The sequence below is a fragment of the Musca vetustissima genome, unplaced genomic scaffold (assembly GCF_032173495.1).
Source record: "Musca vetustissima isolate MV318-11 ecotype Yass unplaced genomic scaffold, APGP_CSIRO_Mvet_v1 utg21817, whole genome shotgun sequence".
NCBI lineage: Eukaryota > Metazoa > Arthropoda > Insecta > Diptera > Muscidae > Musca > Musca vetustissima.
The window spans coordinates 92,061-113,863 of NW_026880717.1; the positions used below are offsets into that span (position 1 = coordinate 92,061).

The 21,803-nt window shown below is 35.7% G+C and overlaps 4 protein-coding genes across 4 annotated transcripts; all 4 read right to left on the reverse strand.

Moving 5' to 3' along the window:
- Positions 1-3,385: 3,385 nt before the first annotated feature.
- Positions 3,386-6,780, reverse strand: LOC133326489 (uncharacterized). The gene is made up of 2 exons (XM_061535112.1): positions 6,285-6,780; positions 3,386-5,088 (listed from the first exon to the last, which is right to left on the reverse strand). The coding sequence occupies exons 1-2, from the start codon at positions 6,778-6,780 to the stop codon at positions 3,386-3,388; spliced, it is 2,199 nt and encodes a 732-aa protein (XP_061391096.1).
- Positions 6,781-7,031: 251 nt separating this feature from the next.
- LOC133326490 (tRNA 2'-phosphotransferase 1-like) lies at positions 7,032-7,676 on the reverse strand. The gene has a single exon (XM_061535113.1). It carries the CDS (start codon positions 7,674-7,676, stop codon positions 7,032-7,034), a length of 645 nt encoding a protein of 214 aa, XP_061391097.1.
- Positions 7,677-9,046: 1,370 nt separating this feature from the next.
- Positions 9,047-11,992, reverse strand: LOC133326491 (uncharacterized). The gene is made up of 2 exons (XM_061535114.1): positions 11,719-11,992; positions 9,047-10,740 (listed from the first exon to the last, which is right to left on the reverse strand). The coding sequence occupies exons 1-2, from the start codon at positions 11,990-11,992 to the stop codon at positions 9,047-9,049; spliced, it is 1,968 nt and encodes a 655-aa protein (XP_061391098.1).
- Positions 11,993-15,029: 3,037 nt separating this feature from the next.
- Positions 15,030-15,674, reverse strand: LOC133326492 (tRNA 2'-phosphotransferase 1-like). Its single transcript, XM_061535115.1, has one exon. The coding sequence runs from the start codon at positions 15,672-15,674 to the stop codon at positions 15,030-15,032; it is 645 nt and encodes a 214-aa protein (XP_061391099.1).
- Positions 15,675-21,803: the final 6,129 nt, after the last annotated feature.

Below are 21,803 nucleotides of genomic sequence, written 5' to 3' on the forward strand. Positions count from 1 at the left end.
GAAAACAAAACTAAAATAGATTACAAATATTTGTAAATATTATTATTATGGAATAACCTTAACAAGAGCTTTATTTTTTCTTACTCTTCAAACTATATAAATAATATATATTTAATATAAATAAATAATGTATTTTTTATACTAAAAAACACGAGTTTCATTTGAAGTGGGGGTTCCACATAATTGAGATATCTTTTCTAAGGACTCTGTAGAGACTAACGGACTATCTCGCAGGAAATCGTTGACCATGGGTTGCCAGATGAGCAAATATATTAATGGTACTAAGTCCTAGGAATCACTGGTATATATATTTGCAAATATTTTATAAATAAATTTATAAAATATAGATTTAAAGGCACCGGGTGACTAAGACCATATGCGCGCGAAATTGCTCAAGATTATAAGTTAGTTATAAATATTATTTTAAAAAAAATTACAAATGAACAAAATTAGAATGGATTTCGAACTTAAACATCACGGATATTGTGAGTGCAGATCGAATTGTAGAAAGAAAGTCTTTTGTGGAACAATCCAAGATTTTATCGATACTTCGGTTTAATGTTGAACGCAGTCGGGCTAGGAAGCTGCAATCTAATCTGCTAAAGTAAAAATTGTAGCGTCCTCGGGTTATTTTTGGGTTCACTAATTTAAGAAAGGTTTCGGAAGATTGCCAGTTTGCGAGTTCTTTTAAGAGTTGTTTAGATTTATAAACGCTAAGTATACTGAATGGGAAACACGGCATTACTGAGATTTGACTTAAATTTAACGCTTCTTTCACACAGTAGTCAGCAAAGTCATTACCTTTGATACCAGAGTGTGAAGGTATCCATGAGATGAGCACAGTACTGTTGTCCGGAGTATGGATAATACCATTGTAAACATCTCCCTTATTTTTTTGGAGGACTTTAGCTACGCTAAGATTATCGACACATATTAGGGTCCCCTTTCCTTTTGGGGCAAGAGTGATAGCAGTTTTAACAGCACAAAGCTCTGTAATCTGGTAAACGATATTTACTGACAGCTGAAAATTGTTATTTGAATATTGCTTAATTACAGAAAATGATGTGCATATCCCGTTGAAGGAGCCATCTGTAAACAATAATACATCCGGTTGAAAAGCATACATTTTTTCGAGCAGGAGTGTTTCGTAGCAAATTATGCTGGTAGAATCTTTTTTTATAGAGGGACAGCTTGGTATCAATTGAAACTATGTTTCCGATCTGTAGGTTTTGAGTTGGTTTGGATGGGAGGGGTATTCCGAAAGTGTGGAATAGACCAAAAATGTGGTCGATAGAGAACAATTATTGCGTATTATTTGCACTGACGTGATCCCAAATTAAATGTTGAAGACCATGAGAAAATAAGGTTAAAGCTTGCTGCCAAGGCTAAAAGAGAATTTTTCAGAAATCGTGATATTTACCCTCTACGTATAAGGCTTCCAGAGGTATAGCCTGACGCTGTTCTAAAACATTTTTTAATTGGTACGTTCAATTTAGATATGTTAGCTTTGGACGTAAATCCATAGATTGTATATAAATATATATATGTATATAATGCCTAAGAGGGTTCGCCCAGTCATACAAAATATGTATTGGTCCTTGATTTTTCTTTAAATCCACGCTTCTTCCGACATTTGAATCTGGTCCTTATAATGATACATTTTTCAAAATTTTGGTCCGTGAAAAAATATTTATACCCTACACAACTATGTTGCATATGGTCCAAGAGTCTATGATGCTGCGAAATATTGATTCTACCTCTCGACTAGTTGAGTCGATCTAGCAATGTGTGTCTGTCCATCTGGCTATCATATCCACCGTACTCAAGTTATAGGCCACAAATATTGACTATTTGTCAAGATTTTTTTTCATGTAGGACGGGTTCTGCTTTTGGTAATTTCGGTTAATATTTAGAAAATATAATGGACCAAAAGCTGTATTTTTGTGTATGAAATTGGAATAACCATAACTGTTTTGTGAAGATCGGCAAATATTTAGCGGATCAAATACACCCAGACTTTTGTGTGAAAAATTACAAAATTTTGTATTCTGTGGCGTATATATTTACTGCTGAATGACAGACACCTAAAACCTCAGGCTTGTGCTTAGAGGCTTTAAATCATGTTCGACCCGTCGAACTTCCATAATCAGGCGGGCATTAAAAATGCATAAAATTTTTTGGTAGGACAATTTGAAAACCAATAGAAACCTAAGCTATCAGCCTATAGCAAATTCGCCCTTAAAGGGGTCAAAATGCTTCAAGTACCGAATAATTTACTTAATTCACGTTACATAGGTATTCGAGTCAATATTTATAACTTTTAGTGTGAAGATTGCCTACATTGTGAGGACAAAAATACTAAATCATAACCTATTTGGTTGAAAACATTTCCAAAATACCGAATAATGGGGATCCGGGTTAAATTGAAAATGGGACCAATTTTGATAACTTTTGGTAGCTTTTCTACTCGCAGAGAATTCGAAATATGAAACTAGAGACAATACCAAATAATGGGGTTTCCGTTCTATGGAAGCAATCCTAAAAAATTGTATTGATCATTTTTTATAATGTTTATCTACATTATGAGAATCAAAAATCGTTACCAAACTCCCCAAAGGAGCTAATATTTTGGAGGTAGTCTTATATAAGGCCTATGCTAAAAAGATGGTCATAAAGTGTGCCAATATTGACCATATTCGGTAATAAAATTTTCCACGCAATGATAATCCAAAATACGAACTCATATCCAGAAATATCAAATTTCGGCCAATTCGGTTGAAAAAGTGCCAAAAACCTACTATTCGAGGACAACGTTAAATGAGGTCAGTGTCAAAATGTAGACCGTTATATCTCATTGTGAATATCAAAAATCCCAAGAGTAGTAACAATGTATGTGCAAAATTTAAAATTATATTTTAAATATTTAGAGCTCTATCGTCATTTCAACAGAGGGGCGAACGGAATGACAAATTTAATATACACTCCACCAATATTTGAATATCTACAAATGACCAGCTATATATTGACGCGGATCAATCTCCAAATAGTCATTCGTATTCGTTGGCTGTCTACGTTGAAATGTTCGCTGAAATAGTGCAGCTTGTAATCATTTTTTGTTTGAACGATTTTTTTATTGAGAACAAAAATTAATTTCTTCAAATTGGTAATATGGTGCCTTAGTTATTTGTTCCTCCATTCACCATCTTAAATAAAAAAAGAAATATAATTATTAGATTTTTGTTTGTCTAAATTCATATATATATTAGTAAAAATATCATATTCAAAAAATTATGATATATAAATTAAATACCCATCACATGCAGGTAAACATAATCTTAGTTATAAAGATGTCGTCAATGAAGTTGAAAATGCTGAAATGTTAAAACTAAGATGTCATTTCTGCTAATTCCGATTTTTCGTCACTACTTTCGAGAGCCACTTCCTTCTTTGTAGACTTTCCATCATTTAGTCGTTCCATTGTTAGAGCATCTTTAAGGCTATAATTTTGCATTGTATTACGGAAAATATTGAAAAATTTACGTAAAGGATCCTTTTTATTCAGACTCGTTATTGGGGCACCATCTGGGAGAGTAACTTTTACCGTAATACTGCTGTAATCCGATTCTATGCTAATATTAAGTATGGCATTAATTTGTACAGCAAATTTCGAATCTTGTCGCCGTATGCTGTGCAAACGTTCCGTTTGAGCCATTTGATATTCCCAGAATGTTTGTTGAGTGGTTTTTTGAAAGAAACGATTTGACCACAAATCTACACTGGCACTCATGTGCCAGCTTGTGGAGAGGTCATCATTTTCCAAACGTTGTTGTTTTTGTGGCGTATGCGAATCCGGTTGCAATTCAATGTGAAAGAAATCTGCTAGAATTTTTTGTATGATCTGTTTGTAGTGATCGCACCAGTAACGCAGAATGTCTAAAGGTTCCTGAGCTATGGTTGGATTATTATTGGCAATGGCATTTAAATCGGCTTTTGATGGTAACATAACATGACTGAGACATTGTGTTGAAGAAGACTCAGAACTGCTTTTGTTGGTGGTAACGTTTGATCCATTTGTAGCTTGCTGCGTCACAACAATTTGTTTTTCAACACTTGGATTGGGTATTGAAATAGTTTCATATAATAATTGTTCCAAAATTTCCGCGGTTGTAGACTTATTGCGTTTTTCACATATTGTTGCTGCATTTTCTATACACATTAGGAAATATTTCTTATTGGGTGGCAACATTGTCCTGGCCACATTGTGATTTAAGCCAAATGAATCCTGTACACACATACAACGATCCAATTGTATAGGTTCTGGCGGTATGCCATCCATATATTGAGCTACGGTTACTAATTGCCTACCATATTCCTTGAAATTATCCTCTTTGAAATCATCCTTGGGAATCGATTTGCCATAGAATGGGGATATGAGATTATCTTCAAAATTATAATTTTTATAAAAGTTGAAAAATCCTCGTATCAAATCTAGCGTGGAGCAGATTTTTGGTATTTTTGGTTTATTAGTCAACGTCTTCAAATCGAATGAATAATTTATACCCTGTACTAGACGGGGTTGGCAGTCTTTTTGTAAAAATTGGATAGACTTGAGGATGCGTTTCTCTCCTCCTCCTCCACCACCTCCTGATGATTTCAGAGGTTGTTGCAAATAGAAAATAATCATTGTTATCAAACAATAACTGGTCATATTGGCCCGGCCAATAATTTGCATATTCTTGGCCCACAATTTAAGGAATACCAGCAGTTCGTGTAGCCGTCGATCACATTGTACCAATTCACTAATGAACTGGGTATTCTCCATACTGCTGGGACATGAAATATTGATGTCAATACTGAATCCGGTATCACGATGTTTACACTTGATAATCGGCACACGGGCATTGCGTATGGCAAAAACGTCTAGAAATTGTGGACTACGATGTAGAGCTGCATTGATACGATTAAAGGCACCACGTTGTTGTGCCGTCTGTTTGCCATCTGTGCTCATGAGGCGGCGATGTTTCGGCGATTGGCTAAAGTCTCGAGTGGGGATTTGTGAGGCATCGAGATACACATCGATATCGGCATCTGTAATATGTTACATTAAAAAGATTAGTTTTGAAAATTTTGAGGATAAAACCAACCGTAATTTTTTCGCAGCTGGATTTTTTAAATTTATTTCAAACAAGCACCATTCTGATTTTTTTTAACATGTTTGAAGTATTTTTTAATCGCTCCTTGTATTGATGCATCGGAAATTATTTTTTGCAAGTCTACATTTAGCAATATTTTCAATAGAGGATCCTGTCCTTGAATTGTTTTAAATTATTGTTATAAGCAACATGTATAATTTGGTCGTTCTGGATAATACCTTTTTAATGACCAACATAGAGTTTGGGGTTCTTAAAGTATTTTTTAGCAGAGTTTTTTTTTTAAAAATATTTATTTTCAAGCTTCCTATACTGAGATTTTTTAAAATATTTTAGTTGTGTGTCATACATTAGTAAAAATATCATATTCAGAAAATTATGATATATAAATTATATATGTAGGTAAAAATACTTATAAAGATGTTGTCAATGAAGTTGAAAATGCGGAAATGTTATCACTTAGTTGTCATTTCTACTGATTCCGATTTATCATCACTACTTCCGAGAGCCACTTCCTTCTCTGGAGACTTTCCATCATTAAGTCGTTCCATTGTTAGAGCATCTTTATGGCTATAAAATATTTTGTAAGGTCCTTATATAATAAATACAAGCCTGGATGGTTTTATAATAATTGTGGTTTAATTTTTTAAAAATATGCAATTTTTTAAATAGTTTTTTTTCAAGACTCTATAAATGACCTTACGCAGACTAACCTTTTCAAGGCCATATTTGAAACTGAATTTTTTGAAAATATTTTCTAGGGCTCTATACAAGCCTCGATTTTTTTAAAATATATATTTTCAAGCATCATATTTAAGGCTCGATTTTTTTAATATTTTTGATATACAAAAGCAAAATTGAATTAAAAAAGTTTTTTGCAATGACCTTCTTCTTCAATCTCGTATTCTTTCTGAAGGCCCCACAACTTAGATATGTAATTTCATTCTCGTTTAATTTCTATATATCCAGTATGAAAACAACGGACCCAAGTTCTTCGAGAGTTATGATAATCCAGCTTATCATTAATCGGTAAATGAAAATACAAATAGCATTCAATACATGAAACCCCGTAGCATACTTTCAGGCGCTTAAATATAAATTAATAAAAAATATATAAAAAAATTTTTCACTTACCTCTCAATGCCAAACGGCTGGCAATCGAACCAAATGGAAATATTCGTACAGTTCCCAGCGATCTCAACTCCTTTTCCAAGCATGTCTGGACACGTGTAAATATTAATATCAAACTTTCTGGGTCCATACAAAGATATTTCATTATGGCCGGCAATTCTTGTCCCTTGGGACAATTCTGTAAAGCTTGATGGACGCGTTTACGTTCATCTTGTTTTTCTTGCGAGTTCAGAGATTTTGCGGTGGCCTTTAGACGACTTTCAACATTTGCACCACTCTTAACGGCCGTTTTCTTTTGCAGACTATGTTCGAGTAATTCATGTCGCAGACATTCTTGTAGTGTTAGAAAATGTTGTCGACAAATACTGCAGTGATTAGTTAAATTGGTGGATTTTGATTTATCCTGTTGGCTGCTCGTTTTGGTGGTTTCTTCACTGTCATCTTCGGTTGGTGTTGTTGATGTTGTACAGGCCGTGGGGGTTTCTACATCTTTGGCCATATTTTGTTCAGCCGTTTCGTTTTCTGATTTGAAACTAAAAGAAAAAGAAATAAACGTACTTTAGGCAGTATACAAAAATGACTAGAATTTTATTGTTATAAAATATTGATAAACAAAAAATAACCAGCAAAATTAAAAAAAATAACTGCTAATTACTCCAGTTCTGCTACTTTCAGAATATATTTGTTCAAACGTCCGGTTGTGCAGTTCTGCAGCTTTGAGAAAATATTTGCCTGAAAAAACAAATATTTTTAAAACTCCAAATTCCTCCCTGTTTTACGGTCCACAACTTTCAGAAAATATGTTGGGGGTATCGAGCCATCTTCCAGACCGGAACACAAAATAACATTATTATCCGAACGATATAGTTGCAGTTTGCCCTCCCGGAACACCTTGTCCACATTTAAATAAATCAATATTTGACAATCGGAACGAAAACCACTGACATTATTCGAACAGCAATCACTTGTGGCAAAGTGTATATGATTACGTTGAAATCGCTTTAAGCCACCGGACTTTATGCTATTCCAATGACGATAATAGGTACCATGTACAGCCATTGGTACTTCTTGGGCACTGGGGAGCAACTGCAAACATTGATCTGCTTCAATTTCTTCCAACGAATGTCCCTGATTGGCACGAATTTCCCAGTATCCCTGCAAGGGATTCTTTCGCAGGGTATAACGTTGTTTGGCATCTTGTTCCACCAGCCTTTGTAATGTCGTCAAACTATAATCACGACAATAGTGGGGATGTTTTAATAACTCATCGACCTTAATGAAGCCATCCGGTTGTATCTGGAACCCTTCTTTTTTCAAGCCATGCCTCAGTAACCATGATAGTTTTTTACTCAATCGTACATCATTACCCGGGGGTTTTTGTGTTGTGTTGGACATTTTTTGAAGTTCCACCAATTTTTTCACTTACTTTATTTTATAATTTAGTGTTTCTATTTAATAATTCTTCAATAACAATCGGTATTTACGCACATGTATAAACAGCTTCAAAGGCGTTCCACTTACTAACGAATGGGAGAGAATACAAAATGGTCAATAAAGAAGAACGCAAAGTGGTGTAACGAAGTATTTACGAATGTAATGGGATGGAGACTGCATGAGAACACAAACACACAGTCACTGTGCGCGTGAATGTCTCAGTGTTGACTCGAGTCAGGGTTGCACGCCAGTGCATGTACGTTGTAGGGTTGTATTTTTCGTAAGGTGTACTGTTGTCGAATGAATGGATGGCTGCTACAGCATTTGTTAACGGAATTCGGGATATTTTATAGACTAAGTGCTCTTAATGCCGACATGTGCCAATAGTCGGCATCTGTTGTATATAACTTCAGAAATCTTATTTATTTCAGTTGGCTTGTAATGTTCTTCTTCTTTTTGGTGGAAGTTACATGTTGTCAATCATGCTTTTATCACAACGGTTAACAGCTGTTTTGCTTTTTGAAGCCGTCAAACAGAGCAACAAAGTGGCTATATAAAGAAAATAGCCTTAATACAATGAGAGTGTCTGACGCTTGGCGTTTTTAACAGTTATTGGTGGAAGTTATAGGAAAAAATGATAGGATTTGCGAACTTTGAAACATAAGGGCATTGTATCAAACCAGTGAACGGACTGAGTCGACCATATGATAACCTACAACTGAACTTAAATCTTCAGTGTCCCATATTTGAGCCTCTAATATCACTTAAGAATATTGGAAATATATATATATATATATATATATATAATATAGATTTCTGTTAATATTTTTATATATCCGACCACACACCACAAATTATTTAAAGTGCAAGATATCTTCTTTCAACTGATGACATCTTCTATAAACAATATTGGAGAAAATATCTTCGCTAAAGAATGAACATCTGATCATTTTTCAAATTATTATTTATTTTTTTATTTACTTAATTTGCAATTGAAGCCAATTTATAATACATGTGGCCAATTTAAAGTTAATTACAAAGATTCCAGCCTTTTTCATAAAAAATTATATATATATAACATATTCATGTTATAATTGGTCAGTTCCCGTACTGCAAGAATCTACTACCTTTTACTACGATAACAAAATTCCCTTTATGATATCGACAAAAATAGTAAAAAGTAGTAGATTCCTGCAGTATGGGAACCGATCAAATGTGTACTAGGCTCAAATATGATAATATAATAACTACTTAGTCAAATCGACCATCATTCAGGATAATAATTTTATGGATAATAATCAAGTTTAAGGTCGTGGATAGTTTTGGTATTTTTAGCGAAAGAGATTGATGATTTTACCAGAGATGGCCCTAAGGGAACAAGATAATATGGGTATAATTTTGAAGTTTCGTTCCATTGTTAGAGCATCTTTAAGGCTATAATTTTGCATTGTATTACAGAAAATATTGAAAAATTTACGTAAAGGATCCTTTTTGTTCAGGCTCGTTGTTGGGGCACCATCTGGCAGAGTAACTTTTACCGTAATACTGCTATAATCCGATTGTATGCTAATATTCAGTATGGCATTAATTTGTACAGCAAATTTTGAATCTTGTCGCCGTATGCTGTGCAGACGTTCCGTTTGAGCCATTTGATATTCCCAGAATGTTTGTTGAGTGGTTTTTTGAAAGAAACGATTTGACCATAAATCTACACTGGCACTCATGTGCCAGCTTGTGGAGAGGTCATCATTTTCCAAACGTTGTTGTTTTTGTGGCGTATGCGAATCCGGTTGCAATTCAATGTGAAAGAAAGCTGCTAGAATTTTTTGTATGATCTGTTTGTAGTGATCGCACCAGTAACGCAGAATGTCTAAAGGTTCCTGAGCTATGGTTGGATTATTATTGGCAATGGCATTTAAATCGGCTTTTGATGGTATCATAACATGACTGAGACATTGTGTTGAAGAAGACTCAGAACTGCTTTTGTTGGTGGTAACGTTTGATCCATTTGTAGCTTGCTGCGTCACAACAATTTGTTTTTCAACCCTTGGATTGGGTATTGAAATAGTTTCATATAATAATTGTTCCAAAATTTCCGCGGTTGTAGACTTATTGCGTTTTTCACATATTGTTGCTGCATTTTCTATACACATTAGGAAATATTTCTTATTGGGTGGCAACATTGTCCTGGCCATATTGTGATTTAAGCCAAATGAATCCTGTACACACATACAACGATCCAATTGTATAGGTTCTGGCGGTATGCCATCCATATATTGAGCTACGGTTACTAATTGCCTACCATATTCCTTGAAATTATCCTCTTTGAAATCATCCTTGGGAATCGATTTGCCATAGAATGGGGATATGAGATTATCTTCATAATTATAATTTTTATAAAAGTTGAAAAATCCTCGTATCAAATCTAATGTGGAGCAGCCTTTTGGTATTTTTGGTGTATTAGTCAACGTCTTCAAATCGAATGAATAATTTATACCCTGTACTAGACGGGGTTGGCAGTCTTTTTGCAAAAATTGGATAGACTTGAGGATGCGTTGCTCTCCTCCTCCTCCACCACCTCCTGATGATTTCAGAGGTTGTTGCAAATAGAAAATAATCATTGTTATCAAACAATAACTGGTCATATTGGCCCGGCCAATAATTTGCATATTCTTGGCCCACAATTTAAGGAATACCAGCAGTTCGTGTAGCCGTCGATCACATTGTACCAATTCACTAATGAACTGGGTATTCTCCATACTGCTGGGACATGAAATATTGATGTCAATACTGAATCCGGTATCACGATGTTTACACTTGATAATCGGCACACGGGCATTGCGTATGGCAAAAACGTCTAGAAATTGTGGACTACGATGTAGAGCTGCATTGATACGATTAAAGGCACCACGTTGTTGTGCCGTCTGTTTACCATCTGTGCTCATGAGGCGGCGATGTTTCGGCGATTGGCTAAAGTCTCGAGTGGGGATTTGTGAGGCATCGAGATACACATCGATATCGGCATCTGTAATATGTTACAATAAAAAGATTAGTTTTAAAAATTTTGAGGATAAAACCAGCAATTTTTTCGCAGCTGGATTTTTTTAAATTTATTTCAACCAAGCACCATTCTGCTATTTTTAACATGTTTTAAGGATTTTTTAATCGCTCCTTGTATTGATGCAGGCGAAAATTATTTGTTGCAAGTCTCCATTTACCAATATTTTCAATCGAGGATCCTCTCCTTGAATTGTTTTAAATTATTGTTATAAGGAACTTGTATAATGTGGTCGTTCTGGAAAATACCTTTTTAATGACCAACATAGAGATTGGGGTTTTTAAAGTATTTTTAGAGATTTTTTAAATATTTATTTTCAAGCTCCCTATACTGAGATTTTTTAAAATATTTTTGTTGTGTGTCTATTATATATTAGTAAAAATATCATATTCAAAAAATATGGCATATAAATTAAATATGTAGGTAAAAATACTCAATGAAGTTGAAAATGCGGAAACGTTATCACTAAGTTGTCATTTTTTGAAGACCATATACAAGCGTGGATTTTCCAAAATTTTTTTTCAATGTCCTAACGCAGACCTAAACTTTTCAAGTATAGTTTTTTAGGGTCATATTTGAAACTCTAGATTTTTTTAAAATATATATTTTCAAGCATCATATTTATGACACGATTTTCTTAAATATTTTTGATATATAAAAGCAAACTTGGATTTAAAAAGTTTTTTGCAATGACCTTATTCTTCAATCTCTTATTCTTTCCGAAGGCCCCGCAACTTAGGTATGCAATTTCATTCTCGTTTAATTTATATATATCCAGTATGAAAACAACGGACCCAAGTTCTTGGAAAGTTATGATAATCCAGCTTATCATTAATCGGTAAATGTAAATAACAAATAGCATTCAATACCTGAAACCCCATAGCATACTTTCAGGCGCTTAAATATAAATTAATAAAAAAAAGTACGTAAAAAATTGTCACTCACCTCTCAATGCCAAACGGCTGGCAATCGAACCAAATGGAAATATTCGTACAGTTCCCAGCGATCTCAACTCATTTTCCAAGCATGTCTGGACACGTGTAAATATTAATATCAAACTTTCTGGGTCCATACAAAGATATTTCATTATGGCCGGCAATTCTTGTCCCTTGGGACAATTCTGTAAAGCTTGATGGACGCGTTTACGTTCATCTTGTTTTTCTTGCGAGTTCAGAGATTTTGCGGTGGCCTTTAGACGACTTTCAACATCTTTGGTCATATTTTGTTCAGCCGTTTCGTTTTCTGATTTGAAACTAAAAGAAAAAGAAATAAACGTACTTTAGGCAGTATACAAAAATGACTAGAATTTTATTGTTATAAAATATTGATAAACAAAAAATAACCAGCAAAATTAAAACAAGTGAAAAAGCGTTAAGTTCGGCCGGGCCGAACTTTGGATACCCTCCACCATAGTTATACTGACAGATACATGCAATGAAAATATAGGGAACATACCAAAAAGTGGGCACATACCGATAATACCGATTTATGTAAACCATTATGTACATTAAATACAAACTTCGGCAATTTTTAATGGGGATTTTTCCTAAAATCTGTATGATCCAAAAAGTGGACTGATATTTATAACGCATTGTAGAGTATGAAATCCTCAAACTACTGTAATTTAGATTACAAAGTTATATGAGGCTATGCCTAAAGAGGGACCAATATTGATTACATAGTGTAGGAAATAGTGAATATTTGGGGATATCATCATACGAGGGCTATGCCTAATTAATGACCGGTATATGCCAATTTTGAACCAAATATTTTAATTGTTTATCTCAATTCTTTCCTTCAGGAGGTATCACGATATTGAGGATATGCCTAAATGTCTGCCGATATATTTCATTATCATCATGTTTGAGTTTTTTTATCACAATATCTTTAGAAGGCGGAATGCTTACAACAGATGGCTAAATAGTCTTTGTAGGGTAAAAATTGACTATTCCCCGTAACGACTAACCAACCGCAACATACGGAACAAATCAGTAAACAATTTTAATATAAAAAAGGGGGTTATATGGGGACTGCCCCTAAAAAGCGGTGAATATTAATAATTTTTGGTGGGGAGATTTGTTACCATATACGACTACAAATTACCAAATTTCAGCGAATTCGGTTGAAAAACGCGCTCAAGAACCCCAAATTTTGTAAATCGGGGGTACCCTTATATGGGGGCTACCCGAAAAAATTGACCTATATTTATAATTTTTAGTACAAAGATTTGCTACCCAATAAGAACTCAAAGTACCGAATTTCAGCCAATTCTGTGAAAAAATACGGTCAGAACCCCCCAAAAACTGGATATGGGGAGGTACCCTTATATGGGGGCTACCAGAAAAAGTGGACCTATATATATAATTTTTAGTAGGGATATTTGGTACCCAATAAGAACCCAATGTACCAAATTTCAGCTAATTCGGTTGAAAAACGCGCTCAAGAACCTCAAAATACCGAAAATTAGGAGGTACCGTTATATGGGGGCTACCAGAAAAAGTGGACCTACACTAATAATTTTTTGTGGAGGCATTTAGTACCCAATAAGAACCCAATGTACCAAATTTCAGCGAATTCGGTTGAAAAACACGCTTAAGAACTTCAAAATACCGAAAAATGGGAGGTACCCTTATATGGGAGCTATGCCTAAACGTGGACCGATATAGCCCATCATCGAACTTGACCTGCCTGCAGACAAAAGACGACTCTATGCAAAATTTTGGGGCTCTATCTCAATTAGTTTAGACGCTAGAGTGATTACAACAGACGGACAGACGGACATGCTTAGATCGTCATAGAATTTTACGCTGATCAAGAATATATATACTTTATAGGGTCGGAAATGATTATTTCGATGTGTTACAAACGGAAAAACAAAACTAATATACCCTCCATACTATGGTGGAGGGTATAAAAAGGGGGTTATATGGGGACTGCCCCTAAAAAGCGGTGAATATTAATAATTTTTGGTGGGGAGATTTGTTACCATATACGACTACAAATTACCAAATTTCAGCGAATTCGGTTGAAAAACGCGCTCAAGAACCCCAAATTTTGTAAATCGGGGGTACCCTTATATGGGGGCTACCCGAAAAAATTGACCTATATTTATAATTTTTTGTGAAGAGATTTGCTACCCAATAAGAACTCAAATTACTAAATTACAGTCAATTAGGTGAAAAAATCCGGTCAAAACCCCCCAAAAACTGGAAATTGGGAGGTACCCTTATATGGGGGCTACCAGAAAAAGTGGACCTATATTTATAATTTTTAGAGGGGAAATTTGGTACCCAATAAGAACCCAATGTACCAAATTTCAGCGAATTCGGTTCAAAACCGCGCTCAAGATCCCTAAAATACCGAATATTGGGGGGTACCCTTATATGGGGGCTACCCGAAAAAATTGACCTATATTTATAATTTTTAGTACAAAGATTTGCTACCCAATAAGAACTCAAAGTACCGAATTTCAGCCAATTCTGTGAAAAAATACGGTCAGAACCCCCCAAAAACTGGATATGGGGAGGTACCCTTATATGGGGGCTACCAGAAAAAGTGGACCTATATATATAATTTTTAGTAGGGATATTTGGTACCCAATAAGAACCCAATGTACCAAATTTCAGCTAATTCGGTTGAAAAACGCGCTCAAGAACCTCAAAATACCGAAAATTAGGAGGTACCGTTATATGGGGGCTACCAGAAAAAGTGGACCTAACCTAATAATTTTTTGTGGAGGCATTTAGTACCCAATAAGAACCCAATGTACCAAATTTCAGCGAATTCGGTTGAAAAACACGCTTAAGAACTTCAAAATACCGAAAAATGGGAGGTACCCTTATATGGGAGCTATGCCTAAACGTGGACCGATATAGCCCATCATCGAACTTGACCTGCCTGCAGACAAAAGACGATGGGGCCTGCAGACAAAAGACGACTCTATGCAAAATTTTGGGGCTCTATCTCAATTAGTTTAGACGCTAGAGTGATTACAACAGACGGACAGACGGACATGCTTAGATCGTCATAGAATTTTACGCTGATCAAGAATATATATACTTTATAGGGTCGGAAATGATTATTTCGATGTGTTACAAACGGAAAAACAAAACTAATATACCCTCCATACTATGGTGGAGGGTATAAAAATAACTGCTAATTACTCCAGTTCTGCTACTTTGAGAATATATTTGTTCAAGTCCGGTTGTGCAGTCCTGCAGCTTTGAGAAATTATTTGCCTGAAAAACCAAATATTTTTAAAACTCCAAATTCCTTCCTGTTTTACGATCCACAACTTTCAGAAAATATGTTGGGGGTATCGAGCCATCTTCCAGACCGGAACACAATATAACATTATTATCCGAACGATATAGTTGCAGTTTGCCCTCCCGAAACACCTTGTCCACATTTAAATAAATCAATATTTGACAATCGGAACGAAAACCACTAACATTATTCGAACAACAATCACTTGTGGCAAAGTGTATATGATTACGTTGGAATCGCTTTAAGCCACCGGACTTTATGCTATTCCAATGACGATAATAGGTACCATGTACAGCCATTGGTACTTCTTGGGCAATGGAAAGCAACTGTAAACATTGATCTGCTTCGATTTCTTCCAAAGAATGTCCCTGATTGGCACGAATTTCCCAGCATCCCTGCAAGGGATTCTTTCGCAGGGTATAACGTTGTTTGGCATCTTGTTCCACCAGCCTTTGTAATGTCGTCAAACTATAATCTCGACAATAGTGGGGATGTTTTAATAATTCATCGACCTTAATGAAGCCATCCGGTTGTATCTGGAACCCTTCCTTTTTCAAGCCATGCCTCAGTAACCATGAAAGTTTTTTACTCAATCGTACATCGTTTCCCGGGGGTTTTCGTGTTGTATTGGACATTTTTTGGAGTTCCGCCAATTTCTTCACTTACTTTATTTTATAATTTAGTGTTTCTGTTTAATAATTTTTCAATAACAATCGGTATTTACGCACATGTACAAACAGCTTCAAAGGCGTTCCACTTAGTGTGGTTTTATATTTGTCGGGATCGGGATCGGTGTTGAGAGTTTCTCTCTCTTGAGAGAGTAATTAGAGTTGCGCTATTTTTAATTTTGTAACAAGCGTACTTTTTGTTCACAAAAGGTACGGATTGACATAAACATACCAAAACAAAAATTAGATTTTTTATTATTCGTGAATACATTTACGCTTAAATTATAATATATATTATTTATGCACATAACTGGTATAAATATTGACCAATATTTCTCGATAATTATGATTTATTATCATTTGAAGTAGAATTTTAGGTACCTTTTCGCACTTTTTTGTTCCTACCTGTGGTAATGTTTTCCAACACAATTCACAATTTACCACTGAGAGAGAGAGAAACTCTCAACACCGATACCGATCCCGACAAATATAAAACCACACTTACTAACGAATGGGAGAGAATACAAAATGGACGATAACGAAGAAAGCAAAGTGGTATAACGAAATATTTACGAATGAAGTGGGATGGAGACTGCATGAGAACACACACACACGGTCACTGTCCGTGTGAATGTCTCAGTGTTGAGTCGAGTCAGGGTTGCACGCCAGTGCATGTACGTTGTAGGGTTGTATTTTTCGTATGGTGTACTGTTGTCGAATGAATGGATGGCTGCTACAGCATTTGTTAACGGATTTCGTGATATTTTATTTTATAGGGTAAGTGCTCCTAATAGTCGGCATCTGTTGTATATAATTTCAGAAATCTTATTTATTTCAGTTGGCTTGTAATGTTCTTCTTTTTGGTGGAAGTTACATGTTGTCAATCATGCTTCTATCACAACGGTAAACTGCTGTTTTGCTTTTTGAAGCCGTCAAACAGAGCAACAAAATGGCTTTGTAAAGAAAACAGCCTTAATACAATAAGAGCGTCTGACGCTTGGCGTTTTCAAACGTTATTTGTGGAAGTTATAGGAATAAATGATAAGATTTGCGATCCCTTGGAAGTGAACGGACTGAGTCGACCATATTATAACCCAAAACTGAACTTAAATCTTCAGTGTCCCATATTTGAGTGCCTAATATCACTTAAGAATATTGGAAAATATAGATTCCTGTTAATATTTTTATATATCCGACCACACACCGCAAATTATTTAAAGTGCAAAATATCTTCATTCAACTGATGACATGAAGATTTGATTATTTTTCAAATTAGTATTATTTATTTAACTACTTTGCAATTGAAGCCAATTTATAATTCATGTGGCCAATTTAAAGTTAATTACAAAGATTCCAGCTTTTTTCATAAAAATTTATAAAAATAAAACATAAAACATGTATGTTGTAATTGGTCAGTTCCCGTGCTGCAATAATCTACTACCTTTTACTACGATATTTTATGATATCGACAAAAATAGTAAAAACTAGTATATTCTTGCAGTACAGGAACCGATCAAATGTGTACTAGGCTCAAATATGATAATATCATAACTACTTTGTCAAATCGATCATCATTCAGGATAATCATTTTATGGATAATAATCAAGTTTAAGGTCGAGGATAGTTTTGAACTTTTTAGCATAAGTAGAGGCCTTGACCGTTTTGATTTTACCCAAGATAGCCCTAAGGGAACAAGATAATATGGGTATCATTTAAAAAATATATATATTTTTAATATTTAAAGATGCCGATATCGATGCGAACCTAGACGTGTCCCACATCCAGAGATGTCATGCCGGCAGTACATATACAATTGGTTTGAGTAATAAGAAATATTTCATAATGTGTATAGAGAATGCAACAACAATATGTGAAAAACGCAATAAGTCTACAACGGCGGAAGTTTTGGAATAATTACTATATGAAATTATTGTAATACCCAATCGTGTTGGAAATCTAATTGTTGTATCACAAGAAGCTACAGTATCTTGAGAAATGTATGTGAGTACCTGCTTATTTGCCTACAGTGGCTGAGCAACAGGCGGAAATGCTATACCAATCGGAGAGCATGAAGAAGTCACACTCTCCTCCTTGTTGAGGGCCGAAACCACAATCCCCGTGAAGCTCCCCAGGGGGCCACACCAAATATCAGGCTGGATCCACAGATCCAGGGGCCTCTGACCCGCGATACGGATAACCTCCGATCAGGCTCGAGACCGAAGCCTCTCCCTGTTCGAGGCAAGTCCGGGCTGGTATTCCAATACAAAAATAAAAGACACGTAGCAGCAAAATCACAAGTAGCAAGCAAAACCTTGCCACTGGCAATAACGACAATGAACAAATACCCTCAACACAAACAATTAACATGCTGTCCTCAAGGACTGCACAAAGGGCCCAAAGGACAGCGGCAACGTACATCACAACAGAAACACTCAACGAAACTGTCCTCACGGACAGCCTTCATGACCTCCACATAGGGAGTGAACCTCGTGAAACAGCAAGACCGCGAACCACCCACAATGCAAAACATCCGCAGTCAGCACGCTCTTCGCCAACCACCGCACAAACACCCACCGCCATCCGGTGCACCAACTAAGTGCTGTCCTTCTCCTAAATGCTCCACGAACAAAACTAATTGTTATACAGCTAAATGTCCGATCGTCTTCAATAGCCCTACTGAAATCCCACCCCGCCCCTCCATTCTATATAGCCATATGAAAGCACCCCGATCTCTAATATCATTTGTAACAATCTCTAATGTCATCATAGTAACAGCATTCCGTCATAAATCAGTCTGGGACGGGCATCTTTTATGCAGAAACACATTGAGAGAACCATGCCCCAATGTCTAAATCATATTATATTACCATCAAATGCCGATTTAAATGCCATAACCAATAATAATCCAGACATAGCCAAGGAACATTTAGATATTCTGCGATTTTGGTGCGATCAAATTTTTTGTACAAACAAAGTATTGCGGTAAAAGTTACTCTGCCCGATTTTACGTACTTTTTTCATAATATCCGTAATATAATGCAAATTTATAGCCTAACTATGGAACGAATTAAAGATGAAAAGTCTCCAAAGAAGAAGTGACCTTCCAAAGTAGTGATTTTAAGTTTTCGTACAATGGTTTGTATTTCATTAATATATCACACAGTTAGGCAATACATTTAATAATTTCTTTTCTATTTCAGATGGCGGATGAAACAGAAACAAACAACAGAAACAGAAAAATTAATTAATTTGTAAATGGTAAATTGGTGGGTGGTTTACACCAATTTACCATTTACAAATTAATTAATTTTTGTTCTCAATAAAATCTTCATGCCCTATTGCCTTTGGATTATGACGGACGTGGAAATGCTACTACCTGTAATAGCTAAGACATTGGAATTAAAACAGTAACAACGAAATAACTTTATGCATTACGTTAACAACAAATTTCTAATTAAAAAATTTATGAATTTTTGTTGGGAATGTCATGATAAATTCAATCCAATAAATCATATTACCCACAATAGTTGGTTATTGGTGGTATGTGACGAAAGATACAGTGTTTTTTTTACAAAATCAAACAACTGATAAGGTTGGTCGTTATCAAAGACCACTGTGAATTCGTTTGGGCGAAATATAAAGAATTTATTAGTTTTTGTCTGTAATAAAAATTAGACCTACTGAATTTACATGCCATTGATAGGTATGTAAATATAAGACCAATACAAATTTTCATTGAAAACAAATCAATTGGCTAACCTAGTTTCATTTATAGATGTATTAAATTTAGTAACTAAAAATAGGCTCTCCTAATGTGTATATATATATATATATTCATTTTAAAATGAGGTGTGGTACACAAATGTAATATTTTTTATTATATGTAAAGGCAATAAGTCCATATTTTACAATTTTACAGGAGAGACAGCCAGCGACATGTGCTAATTAGCGCCTCTATAATCATCACTAAAATACAAAAACAATTGTAGATTTTTTACTAAATCGATTAATTTTTACTTATTGATAATGTCCGTATCAAAAGCCCAATTTCTAGAAAAAGTGGACTTATTGTCTTTTTCACGTTAAGCCATCGATATATAGTTATGGCAATAAAAATATGGTAGTTTGCAGCACTAGATTTTAACATATCGATGTACACAATGTCAATAGGCTTTCTACAACAAAAACAGAATTTGAGTGCCAAAGATGGCTTTCAAAAAATCGATGGTACGATCTGAAGTGTCGTAATGCTAAAGAGAGAGGCGAAACCTATTTTTCACATTAAAAAAACACGTAAGCAAATCGAGATGTACAGGAGTCGAAATGAAATCCGGAAATCTTTGCCAAGTCGAAGGCACATTAGGGATTCTTAATGAGCAAACAAAGTTTTTGGCAGATAATTTATAATGCAGTTCCGCCCCAAAAGTGTATCCTTCGATTACATGTATAAAACTTCGGCCCGAACAAAATTAAATATTTTACTGGAAAATATCTGTTGTTTGTCTTCTGTAGAGCTATCCTCTATGCCGAAGATTCGTAGCTCTTCTAGAAATAAGTAAGGAGATCTCCAGATCATCGATTATGGAGACCACCAATTAATCGATAAAGAAGACCAAAAAAAATATATCCACATATCCGATACAGAACACTTCCAGCTGTTCTAGAAATACAAACACTATCTCTTCTATGAAAAATAGCCCTTCGGACAGGGTTTTAAGGATCAGGATGAGGCATTTTATAAAAGCCTTTGGCATAAAATCGTAGCGCAGAATCAATAAAAGACGACGACATAGAACGTATACCAATATGAGGTCAGAATAGCAATCAATCAACTAAAGAATAATAAAGCAGCAGGTGCCGATAGGTTACTGGCCGAACTATTGAAAGTCGATAATTAAAAGTATGTATCAGGTAATTTACTAAATTCTGGAAGAGACCACATTCGAAAGGTATTTAAGTCCATGGTTCCAGGGTTCGAAAACGGTCTTTCGGATACATTCTTTAGATAAGGCTACACATCGCGCTTTGAGAATCTGAAAAAAGCATTTTGCAAAGCTTTAGGCATCACATAGTGGCGGCGAAAAATATATCCCAAAACCAATATACCACTAAGATGAGGTCGGAATAGCAATCAATCGGTTTGTTTTGTTTAGCTGGCTTGTTACAGAACGGTTGTTCCATAAGCCAAGCTTAAAAAAGATTTCCAAGCGCGTCGGTCTTGTGCGCAAGTCCACCAATTTGGAAGACCACGTTCCAAGATGTTGTTTTCTACTTGGTCTTTCCATCTAATTCGTGGCCTTCCCCTTCTACGGGAACCATCAGTAGGCTCATTTTTATATGCCTTTTGAGCTGGGGCATCTTCATTCATCCGCACAACATGGCCTAGCCACCGTAGTCGCTGCAGCTCAATACGACTGACTATGTCGATGTCCGCGTATAAATTGTAGAGCTCGAGGTTCATTCGACGCCGATATTCACCGTCGACGCAGATCGGCCCGTAGATCTTTCGGAGAATTTTTCTCTCAAACACCCCAAGCGCTGCCTCATCTGCTTGCGCAAGTACCCATGCTTCTGATCCATATAATAGCACGGGTAGTATCAGCGTCCTGTAAAGTGTGAGTTTGGTCTGGCGAGAGGTGGGCTTGTTTCTAAACTGCTTACTTAGACCATAGTAGCATCTGTTGGCCATCACAATCCTTCTCCGAATTTCAAAACTGATATTTTTCGTTTTATTTATGGCGGTACCAAGGTATATAAAGTCTTTTACTACCTCGAAGCTGTAGTTCTCAAGTTCCACAGTTGGTCCGAGTCTACTGGACGTCTTGCGCGTTGATACCATCAGCTTGGTCTTCTCGCCGTTTACTGCCAGACCCACTTTGGCAGACTCCTTTTCAATTTGTTCAAAGGTGGCTGTTACCGCTCGCAATGTTCGACCCATTATATCGATGTCATCGGCGTAGGCGAGTAACTGATGTTGTTTGGTGTACAGAGTGTCATTTCTGTTCACCTTTGCGTCTCGTATGACCTTTTCCAGTAGGATGTTAAAAAAATCACACGACAAACTGTCACCTTGTCTGAATCCTCGTTCGGTATTGA

Excerpts from the sequence above, each read along its gene's own strand:
- LOC133326489 (XM_061535112.1), bottom strand. The coding sequence starts at position 6,780 with ATGGCCAAAGATGTAGAAACCCCCACGGCCTGTACAACATCAACAACA. Across the intron at positions 5,089-6,284 it reads CAGCCGTTTGGCATTGAGAG|ATGCCGATATCGATGTGTAT; the intron begins GTAAGTGAAAAA and ends AACATATTACAG.
- LOC133326491 (XM_061535114.1), bottom strand. The coding sequence starts at position 11,992 with ATGACCAAAGATGTTGAAAGTCGTCTAAAGGCCACCGCAAAATCTCTG. Across the intron at positions 10,741-11,718 it reads CAGCCGTTTGGCATTGAGAG|ATGCCGATATCGATGTGTAT; the intron begins GTGAGTGACAAT and ends AACATATTACAG.
- LOC133326492 (XM_061535115.1), bottom strand. The coding sequence starts at position 15,674 with ATGTCCAATACAACACGAAAACCCCCGGGAAACGATGTACGATTGAGT.
- LOC133326490 (XM_061535113.1), bottom strand. The coding sequence starts at position 7,676 with ATGTCCAACACAACACAAAAACCCCCGGGTAATGATGTACGATTGAGT.